We start from the raw sequence: 11,977 nt of genomic DNA, 5'->3' as shown, positions 1-11,977 counted from the left end.
CTTTTCTTCAACCCATCAAGAATGGTCTTGTTTGATGCTTCGGCTTGATTGTTAGACTGCGGGTAAGCCAGGCTAGAGTTGTAGAATTCAATCTTCAAGTTTTCACAGAATCCTCTGAATAGGCGGCTGTCAAATTGGGTGCCGTTATCAGAGATCAGAATTTTGGGGACGCCAAACCGCATTACCACGTTCTGCCAGACAAACCGTTTTACATCCTTCTCCTTGATCATTGCCAAAGGCTCAGCTTCAACTCATTTGGTGAAGTAGTCTGTGGCCGCGATAAAGAACTTCCGGTTGCCTGGTGCTGTTGGGAGTGGTCCCACTATATCCAGCCCCCACATCTCAAAGGGCCAAGGGCTGGTGAGGGGAAGAAGTTCTCTGGCCAGTTAGTGAATTTTGTGGGCAAACTTCTGGCATTTCTTACATTTGCGAACATATTTCTGAGCATCCACTTGCATGCACGGCCACCAATATCCTTGCGAGATAGCTCGGTAGGCCAAAGATCTGCCCCCTATGTGACTGCCGTAGATGCCCTCGTGAATTTCGTACAGGAAAGCCTCCACGTTGTTTGGATGTACACATTTGAGAGAGGGACCAGTAAAGGACTTCTTGTATAAAGCGCCGAAAGGAGAGAGCCAAAACCACTCTAACTTCACCCGGACTTTATGTGCTTCCTTCTTGTCAACTGGAAGGGTCCGTTCTTTGAGAAAAAGAATAATTGGGTCCATCCAAGAAGGACCTAGCTTGGTGCAGAGTACTTATGTCTGCTCGGCTTCCTCAATGCTGGCCTCAGAAGGAATTCAATCAGGAGAGGGCTGGGGGATGTGCTATCGACCATGGAAACGAGGCCGGCTAATTCATTTGCTCGGCCATTTTCTTCACAGCCAATCTGTTGGACCCTTATTGCCTGGAATCGCTTGATGTGGTCTCTTACCAGAGTTTGGTACTTTGCCATTCTGTCGTCTTTAGCTTTGTAAATCCCAGAAACTTGGTTAACCACAAGTTGAGAATCACTATAAACCATTAGCTTGGATGCGTGTATCTGAAGCGCGCTCTTGAGCCCGGCAAAAAACGCCTCGTACTCAGCCTCATTGTTTGATGCAGGGAATCCAAGGGTGATAGAGTGTTCGATGGTCAGTCCGTTTGGCAAAATCAGAACTATGCCCAGCCCGGCACCGTGGCGGTTAGAAGCCCCATCTACGAAAAGTTTCCACATTTCGCCCACAAAGAGCTTCTAACATTCTGAGGGGTCCTGGGAGGCTTGCAGGTGGATGGGCGCATGGTCACTCGGTGATGCGGCATCAGGTTCAATGCTGATCGGTTCCACTTCCTCCCCTTCTGGCGATGTGGCACCGGACAGAGCAGGTTGGTCGGTAATACCCAACTCCATCGTCGCACCGCCGAGCTGTAGCGTCGTACTAGCTGAAGGTTCTTCGGCGGGGTACACAAGTTTTGTGTCGCCAACATCGCCTTGCTGTGTTACTTCGGTTAAATCTGCACTCACCTCCTCGGCTGCCGCCGCAAGATCCACTGGGCAGACGAGATAAATCCCGGGTGAGAATTCATCAACAAAATTGGCCAATGTCTGGGCGTTTATGGCAGTGCGTGGCTGGAACTTGACGTCAAACTGTCCCAATTCGACCGCCCACTTGAGAATTCGACCGGAGAAGTCCGCCCGCTCGAACAAAGCTTTGAGGGAGAACTCGGTCAAAACAATGATTGTATGAGCATGGAAATAGTGCGCCAACTTCCTCTTGGCCATTATCAATGCCAATGCAAGTTTTTCCAGCAGCAAGTATCTTGACTCTGCCAGCAGTAAGGTTTTACTTACATAGAAGGTAGGGAGGTGCTTGATTCCTTCCGACCGGACAAGCACCGCACTAACTGTGTGCTGAGAAACGGCCAGATAAAGGTAAAGTTCCTCGCCGGGCTTCGGTGTTACCAATAGTGGTGCTGAAGACAGATACTCCTTGAGCTCGGCCAAAGCCCGGTCACATTCATCATCCCATGAGAACTTTGATTTCAAAGCTTGAAAGAAAGGGTGATAGCGATTTGATGACCGATTTATGAATCGGTTAAGCGCGGCGGCCATTCCGGCCAGATGCTGCACGTCCTTAGCCGAGCTTGGCTACTTTAATTCTTGTATGGCTCTGATTTGTGTGGGGTCTGCCTCGATGCCTCGGTTTGTGACTAGGAAGCCTATGAATTTTCTGGATCCCACGCCAAAGGCACACTTAGACGCATTCAGGCGTAGCTTGTGTCGTTTGAGAATGGCGAACATCTCGACCAAGTCAGACAAGTGGTCGGCTTGATGCTGGCTTTTGACCACCATATCATCAATATAAGCCTTCATTGTTCGGCCTAGAAGAGGAGCGAACATTTTGGTCACCATCCTTTGGAAAGCTGCCTCGGCGTTCTTCAAACCAAAAGGTATGACTCAGTAGCAGAAGAGTCCCCGTGGAGTAGTAAAAGAGGTGATCTCACGGTCGGGGCCATGCATGGAAATCTAATGATAGCCGCATTAGGCGTCCAAGAAACTGAGCCTGTTATGTTCGGCCGTTAGATCCACCAACTGGTCTATCCTGGGCAGGGGAAAGCTGTCTTTAGGGCATGCTTGATTGACGGTCTTGTAGTCGACGCAAACTCACTACTTCCCATTCTTCTTGGGCACTACAACCGTGTTTGAGATCCACCGAGGGTAGTGCACTTCCTGAATAGCCCAAGCTTCAAGCAAGTTCTTTACCTCCTCTGTGACTACCTCGGCGTGGTGCAGCGCCGATCTCCTGGTTCTTTGAATGACCGGCCTTGCACCGGGGAAGACATTGAGGTGATGACAAATAAAGCTCGGATCGATTCCGGGCATGTCGTAAGGCGACCATGTGAAGACTTTGATATTTGCCATCAAGAATTCTACCATCTCGGTCCTCTCTTGGGCGGTAAGGCTAGAGCCGAGCAAGAAGAACTTGCTCAGGTTTTCGGTGTCAATCCGCACTTCTACCAACTCCTCAACAGCTTTGTCCTCAGCCTTGGCGCCCACATCTTCAAGAACTCCATGGTCTTTTGGTCCTTTAATCATTTGGACGAAACCTTTGGCAGCTCGACTCTCGTTTACTACCACAAAGCATTGTTTCGACATGACTTGATTGCCCCAAACTTCCTCAATTTCCTCCATAGTCGAGGGGAATCTCATGATCTGGTGGTTGGTCGGCGCTACTGCCTGCATAGCGTGAAGCCATCCCCTTCCAAGGATCAGGTTATATGTAGACGGCACTTGCAATACCCAGAACTCCACTTGCTTGACCATGGATACCGCTTTGACCGGCAGAATAATTTTTCCCAAAGGCCACTCTGGTTGCGAGTTGAAACCAACCAGTGGCGAAGTTGCCAGAGCCAAGTCTGTATCTCAGAGTTTGAGCTGTTTGAATGCATCGTAATACGTGATCTCGACCGAGCTTCCCTGGTCGATCAAGATACGCTCGACATCGAATTCCTTGATGCAGAGTGTGACCACTAAGGCATCATTGTGCGGCGTCTGAATGCGCTCTAAGTCCCTTGTAGAGAAACTGATCACGTCTTTCTCTTTGGTCTTCCCCCTCTTGATCGCTGGCTGGACCGACAAGACTTCCCTCATGTGTTTTGCCTTCTTGATCATACCTCGGAGCTCGCAGACACGCGTCGGCTCCACTATGCCGTGGATGACATTAACTACTCCTTGTGGGGGCGCCTCCACGTCATCCGGTCCACGGGGGTCAACCGGGGCTTGATGTGCGGCCTTTACACCCCCATCAATGTAAAGGTCCAAGTGTCCGGCTACCACTAGCTCCTCCAGGTGTTGCTTCAGAGGCAAACTGTCATACCCACCACTCGCCCCTAGAAGTTTGGGCATGACCACTTCAGTAACGGACACTTAACCTGTTATATATATATATATATATCATATGGGGCCTGAACGGAAGTATTAAAAATAAATAGATAAATAATAATGAACAATTAAACTCCATTGAGCTACTCCTACATGCCAGGATCTCATTCATCACATGCATTATACCGGATAAATAAAGTTCCAAACTATATCCCAGAGTATGTACATACACATTTACAGTTCTAGCCCTACAGTCGGGCGTATACAAAGACAAACATGAAAGGTATATACAACAACCTTAGATGGACACTCATAAGCAAACCAACATCTTGACAACTTAAGAAATTAAATGACTTAAACAGTGCCTGAACATATGAAGGTTGACAAAAGGAAGCGGCGTCTTGGCTAGGACTGACCGCCTGATTGGTAACCTACAGAAACAGACATAACAGAGGGTGAGCTGGCTCAGTGAATAGTAATACATACATAAACCAATGCTTAACTTGAAACATAATTCATATCAATGAATAAAAAGGTGCAGAGTTCACATAGTTAGTCTGAATCTGTGCAAAGTACATAACGGCCTTAGGCCCAATCCTACAACATAAACATAATGACTATAAAGCCTTTGAAACATGGTGGCACGAGGCCCTTGAAACGTGTGGCACGAGGCCCTTGTAACTTGTGGCATAAAGCCCTTGAAAATGGCATGAAGCCCTTGTAAACATATTGGCATTAAAGCCCTTAAAAATGGCATGAAGCCCTTGAAAATGGCATGAAGCCCTTGTAAATATATTAGCATTAAAGCCCTTGTAAATGGCATGAAGCCCTTGAAAATGGCATGAAGCCCTTGTAAACATATTGGCATTAAAGCCCTTGTAAATGGCATGAAGCCCTTGTAAATATATTGGCATTAAAGCCCTTGAAAATGGCATGAAGCCCTTGTAAACATATTGGCATTAAAGCCCTTATAAATGGCATGAAGCCCTTGTAAACATATTGGCATTAAAGCCCTTGAAAATGGCATGAAGCCCTTGAAAATGGCATGAAGCCCTTGTAAATATATTGGCATTAAAGCCCTTGTAAATGGCATGAAGCCCTTGTAAACATATTGGCATTAAAGCCCTTGAAAATGGCATGAAGCCCTTGAAAATGCACTTGAAACTTGTACATACGTAAACTTGTAACATAGCTTGTAACATACTTAAGCTTGTATCGTACTTAAACTTGTAACATACTTAAATTTATAGCATACGTGAACTTGTAACATGCTTATACTTGTCATATACTTGAACTTGTAACGTACATACAATTGTAACTTAATTATTTAAACCACGGTATTATTACCCCCGGGTAAGGGCCATGTGCTAAGGATATCATGAATTCATTAATTCAAACGTAACATATCATAACTAGAGCATTTCTTGATTATTTAGGCTTGTTGGCCTTTAGCTCTTACATATATTGGCATTAAACTTGTTGGCATTTAGCCCAAACATTATCATAGCAAACTTAATTTAGAGTCATACAAAATTCCAGAATCATAGGAGGGTTGTTTCATTCTTTCTCTTACTTATGTACTTTCCTTGAATCATTTACACAAACACATAACATTTATCTTCCTTGAATCATTTACATACATATAATATTTATCTTCCTTGAATCATTTATATACATATAACATTTATCTTCCTTGAATCATTTGCATACATAAATAACATTTATCTTCCTTGAATCATCTATATACATATAACATTTATCTTCCTTGAATCATTTATATACATATAACATTTATCTTCCTTGAATCATTTACATACATAAATAAAATTTATGTTCCTTGAATCATTTATATACATATAACATTTATCTTCCTTGAATCATTTACATACATAAATAACAGAATTAACAGAATACTAGTGGCAAGCAGTAGTGGTGGTAAAGCGTACTACTACTCACAGTGTTCAGGTGCGTGGTCCGTCCTTGTAGCTAATCCTACACAAGTCACGTAATTCAAACGTAATTCAAACATAATTCATCATAGTACAACATCATTTAGTTCATTAACACAATTTGTAACTTCACATAATTCACAATAAATCTTTGAATCCTATTTCAACATTCTAAAACCAAGTTCATATCATCTATATCCTTAATAGATTATTTCTCTAATTTTCCTTTACATGATAGCATGAATTTCAACATTTATAACAAGAGTCATTCGCAAATTCTAAACATAAGTTCCAACATTCCCAAACTCCAATTCAACTTGAACACTTATACTTCAATACTTTAATTTCATTACTCTACTTTCAACTTGAGCCAATTTATTGGTTGTCATCATTAATCAACCTAGGGTTTCCAAGAAAATGAGGATTTTTAACAAAAAAATCAAACTTCTTAAATCATCACTTTTAATTCCAATTTTCCCAATGATTCTACATCTAGGATTCCCAATCCATCATTTAAACCCACCAATTTAACTCCCAACATCACAAACCCTAAAACCCCCAATTCTCATACCATACACTACATGCTCAAAATGGAAATTTGTACATTTATATAATGAAACACCATAAATCTATCTATCAATATAAGTATTGAAGTGGATTAGAACCCCTACCTCAAGAACCAAGGAAGAAAAGTAAGCTTTGAGAAGAATCCTTCGCAATCCCGAATTCCAATCGGTTAAAAGTGTTGATCCTCTCTTGTTCTCCATCCTTGATGTAAGAATCATGGTGGATTGTTGATCAAAGTAAAGGAAATCAAGGTTTTGGGGCTAGGGTTTCGGACCTAGAATGAGAGGAAAGAAGAGGGGAAAAGAAAATATCAAGAATGATCTAGAAATCCCGATTTTAAAGCTGCTGTCCCGAAAATCCCGCTCGAGCGTCCCTATTCCCGCTCGAGCGGACCTGCTCTCAGCACAGATTCCAAAACTTCAAACAGATGTAACTCTCCCATCCGAACTCCGTTTTAGGTCGTTCTTGTGTCCAAATTGAAGCCCCGGAAATAAGCTTTCCCATGGTTCTAACCTCACATCCAAATTCAAAGTGTGGAAAAAGAAAAGGACAAAAGAGTGACGGCTGGTCGCAGACAAATCATTCTAATTCAAGCTTTTAGTCCAATTTTACTTTACCATCATATTACCGCCTCAACCAATACTCCAAAATAAAATAGAAAGTTCCAAAACACTAATAAAAATGTCCAAAAACGAACCCCTGTGCCTCAGAAATACAACTCAACTTGGAGACCCGCTCGAGCGCCCAACCTTGCGCTCGAGCGCGAAGACCAACAAAGACGTCCGCTCGAGCGTCAACTCCCCCGCTCGAGCGGAAAATCACAACTCCCAGAATCTCAGGCCGTCTGCACAATTTGCTGGAAACCCCAAAAGTACGCTCGAGCGCCTACTGCTCCGCTCAAGCGGAGGGAAAAAGTTCCAGATTCTATGGTAAAGGTCACAAATCCCAGTTTCAAAGGCATAACTCAACGGATCGTTCTTCAATTCCAATAGAAAACGCATTAACCCCTAATTAAATAAGGTTAACTTTCTATACGCATTTTTTTGGGGTCGTTACACAAACAGTCCTCTGTCCAGTGTCTGCGCTTCCGGTGAAATGTACAGCGATACCGCGGATTGAAGCCCTTTTGCGCATCACCTAACTTAGCAGGAAACCAGACATACTCCTCGTCACGGATTTCACTAAGTATGCAATAGATTGGAATCTTAAAGACCGTGGTGACGCCCGTCTGAGCTTTCAACCTTCTGTTTGCATCAGCTATGTCGTCGCGGGGGTATTCATCTCGGTCATTCCCCGGTTTCGACGATTTGAACCTCGGTCAGATTCCTCGGCTCGATCATTTGAACGGTTGGTCGCCTGTCCGACTGCGTGCACCTTGCCAGCTGACCTTTTGTCTGTTGCTACCGGAGTCGCCTTCGTGGTAGATGCTGCTGCATCATTTTCTACTCGGATGTGCTCGTTGATGAGCTACATTAATTGGCCCATGGATGTCGGCTGGTGCATGGTAAGCGAGTCCCGCAGTCTATGTCTGACCGGGAGACCACGCTTATATTGTGTGATTGCCAGGTTGACTGGGCAATCCAAGATCTCATTGAAGGTTTCCCAGTATCTAGAGTTGTATGCCTTGAGTGTGTCGCTCGGCTCCATCTTGACACTAAGAAGGTGGTCAACTTCCTTTGGCGTTCTGGTGTTGGTTTTGAAACGCGTCACAAAGGCTTCAGCCAACTGCTGCCACCTTTCGATGCTCCTCTTCGGTAGCCTCTCAAACCATTTCAAGCCCAGCTCGCCCAAACTTGACGGGAAGATAAGGCACATAAGAGCGTCATTCCGCCTATGTTCGGCCATGACCTGTTGGAAGTGGCTTACATGCATGTATGGATCGGTCTTTTCGTCGTAAAGCGTGAACTTTGGCTGGTGGAAGCCCACGGGAAGCGGTGTTGTTTCTATCTCCAGAGAGAAAGGAGTGGCGGTCAGCCTTGCCAAATCCGTATCTGGAGGGGGAGGCACAGCAAGGCGGGGTGGAGGCATTACGACCTCTTCACTGGCGCGACCCCCATAGGATAACCGTTGGAATGCCGGCACCCTCTGAGCCTCCCGCCGGCGAGCTCGCTCCTTTAAGACTGCCCGCAAATCCTCTGGACAAGCGGAATAGAAATACCTTGACGTTGTCGACGGTCGTGAGGGCTGATAGGTACTGTCTTGCGCGCTAGACCTCTTTTCCGGTGCATCAGACTCTCCAACCTTATAGCTTCAGGTGATAGACAGAGAGGGAGTGTGCCGCTGGCTCTGATCGCCTGAATGGCGGGGTTGGGTGCGCTCACTGTGGTCTCCCACTCCAGCTACACCCTTCCCTTTGACATGCCACTTAAGATCCTCCATCTCCGCCGCCATTCTCCGGATGACGGCGTCTTAGTCCCTTAGCTTGTGTTCCAGACGTCTGGCGTGCGATTCTCTCCGCTATCGGTGACCGTCTGGACTCTGAGAATGACCAAAGCTTCTTCCGCGCTTATCCCGCGCGTCTCTTGAATGTCCTCCTGGAGAAGTCTCTAGGTCCGCCATCGGAGGAATGGTGGGGTGTCCTTCTCTCCATCTGGCTGACTCCGGGGTAACTCCGTTGATGGCGGACAACAGAATCTCATCATTGTTCGCTATGGACGACGATCAGATGAGCTGGGAAGACAAGGTTTTGTCTATCAACTTCCCACAGACGGCGCCAATTGTACGGGGAGCAAATATTTCGACGAGCCCGTACTCCTTTCTTCCAAGCTCCCTGTCTGTCCGATCGACCTGTGAACACAACGACGGTGAGCTACTCGGCGGTGTGTGGCTGGAAAACCCCTCCGACGGTCAAGTTAGCACACACGCAGGGATAGAGAGAGAGAGGAGAGAGTTGAATGTCTAAGTGTATCTCACCAAATGATCATCTGCCTCAGCATGGGTGGCGCAGACACGCTTATATACCTTTTGCGCCCCAAATTTACTCCCATTAGTCTCTCGACACGTGGAGCTGCTATCCCATCTGTCAGCACAAATCCAGTAATCACCACCTAACCAAACTGTCAGGATATCTTGGCGGAGCTCGGCAGACCGGCGGAACCACCTCAGCTTCTTATGACCGCGTTACCACGGCATATCTGAGCGATCCACTTGCCGAGCCCCAGAACGACCGAGCTTGGTTGCATTCCGGCAAGCCGAGCTCGAGGTAGGTCGAATCGGTTAACTGTAGGCCTTCCTGCCGAGCTGGACGCACGAATCGTGGAATCCGGAATGGCAGGCAGTCATCTCGGCCGAGCAACTTCAAGTAGCTCGGTTTCTACACAAATGAGCCCAAGTAGCTTGGCCCAACATGGCTTTGTTCCTATTTTGTCAGGAACTAGGGTTCCACTATGCACGCAGCAGTTCTCAAACAACCTAACATCGGGTAAGCAGCCTGTCCTAACTTGGAATGGTCACTATGGATCCGAATATGCACTAGGTCGAATGGTTGAAAAGGGTGCCTCGGTAAAAACTGGGGTTTGTGCTCCCATGCTGTCAGAGCCCATAACCGGTCAGCCTTATGGTCATGCCTTGACAAGACAAGCCTCCGGCAAACCGTTCAGGAATGGCAGATGGCAAACACTGTGTTCTTAGGCGCACCAATGCACATGCAATGCAAAGAGACACATAAATGAAATCAAAACAGGATATCACGAGTTCGAGTCAAGCTCTCTAAAATCCCCAGCAGAGTCGCCAGAAACTGTAGATGCGCCCACGTGGGGCCCTTCGCTACAGCTCGGACTCGATTTTGTTGTCACGGTTCTTAATCTTGAACCAAAGAGTCCAAATCTGGCAAATCGTTTTGAGAAACAGATTTTTTTGAAAAGAAGTGCCAAACATGGACTGCTTTGCCAGATACAGAGTCGCCACCTAAATATTTTAAAATGGGGAAATTTAGGAAACCCTGACTCGGTGCCGAAGGCCACATGTCCGTCATCACCGGAGTTGTCTCGGCTCGGGAGCTAGGGTACAATTGGGGAAGGTCAGCTATGAGCACCCCCTCTCGCCCGGTCCGAAGATCGGCCTCTACTAATCATGATATCCGTTTTTGAAAACTTTATGTGTTCTTATTCCGGTTATTAGCCTAGAATTACTATGTTATGTGCACAGCAAACAAGTATAGACTAGATTGCCTAATTTGAAAACAAGCATTGCATATCCGTTTGTTTCTTGAAAAACGTTTTGGAATTTGCTACTCGCGAGTAGGCTAAAACACGGATTTTAATGAGGTTTTCCAACTCAGGCAATCTAACCTTCACCCACAGGCATTCAAACAGTAATATCACGTAAGCATCTAGCCACATGGTAAACATACTGTCATGGTAGCATTCACACGCATGCGATATGCTAAAGCATTAAAATACTTACATAGTACACCGTGCCAAAACAAAGAACTTGTTAGCAAACATGCATGATCCAAGTCCATGTTAAGTGCCTAATGCATCGCATACAAAATGTTGCTAGAGTAGGCTCGGCTAGTCTATGAATGACATATGAAAATGCACAACTAACATGTATTCAGTTTGGAATTTGAAATACAGATGCAGTTAGCGTGATATACCGAGCCCGGTGCACGCGAGACAAATATATGGATGCACGCATGCATAGCATAAGGTATGCTAATTTAAACATGCCCTAATCTACCATCATAAGCAGGTAAATAAAAGGGAAGAAAGAAGTGGGGGTTGGAAGACATTCACACACTCATCCACACTTATTACAAATTTGCCCTCACTCGGAGGGACCGAATAAATATTACAAATTAATTAACTACGCAAGCTAATTAAATATTACAAATTGCCTAATCAACTAAGCAAATTGATTAATCTAGGAAAAGAAGTAAACCGCCTCGGGAGGAGAGCTCGATGCAATGCACGCTCGGTCTTGCTCGGAAATGCACCGCCATGCATAGGCTGCCTCTGTTTTCCTTCCTTTACTCCTCTGGAGGCTGCCAAAATCTCAGAACTGGTTCCTTGGACTTTGAGGAGTGCCACCGGCTGAATGGAACTGTCACCGGCAGTGTGTTATGGCCATTGGCACAAAATGAAGCTGTCGGCAGATAAGGGATTGCCGGTCGGCACTTGACACTGCCGGTCGGCACTTGACACTGCCGGTCGGCAAGGTGTTCCTGCAGAATCTGCAATTGACAGCAACAGAGGGCAAGGCAAAGCATGGCAGCACAATTCAAAGCATATATGCACCATTCATGTCCCTTATCATGTTTGTGACTCATAGGGGCATGTGTCTCGATTCTCGAGCCACCAATCACGCATTTCCATGCATGATGGCCCAAGGAGTCAAGTGTGCAACTTTTATGTCAAATGAAATGCATACCATACAAACAAACCAAGGCCCAATTCCCATCACCAACTCAAGGAACAAGGCATGCATTCAAGATGCAATGCAACCTAGGCATACAAGCTAAGGATGCAACATGACATGGCAACAAACTTATGCAAGCATACAAGCAAACATGAGGCAATGCAAATTGATAAAAAAAGGGTGGACTTACAGATGATTTAGGCAGCTCTAATTAGGCCTAAAACAAGGGCCAAAGTGCTAT

The 11,977-nt window shown here is 45.7% G+C and overlaps 1 protein-coding gene across 1 annotated transcript; it reads right to left on the bottom strand.

The window, feature by feature from the left end:
• Nucleotides 1–3,403: 3,403 nt before the first annotated feature.
• LOC145793383 (uncharacterized) lies at nt 3,404–3,886 on the bottom strand. The gene has a single exon (XM_082876200.1). It carries the CDS (start codon nt 3,884–3,886, stop codon nt 3,404–3,406), a length of 483 nt encoding a protein of 160 aa, XP_082732326.1.
• Nucleotides 3,887–11,977: the final 8,091 nt, after the last annotated feature.

This window comes from Camellia sinensis, chromosome 6 (genome assembly GCF_055761805.1).
Source record: "Camellia sinensis isolate YWXY chromosome 6, ASM5576180v1, whole genome shotgun sequence".
Taxonomy (NCBI): Eukaryota; Viridiplantae; Streptophyta; class Magnoliopsida; order Ericales; family Theaceae; genus Camellia; species Camellia sinensis.
The sequence above is the reverse complement of the archived record's forward strand: the minus strand, read 5'-3'. Positions and strand labels throughout refer to the sequence as shown.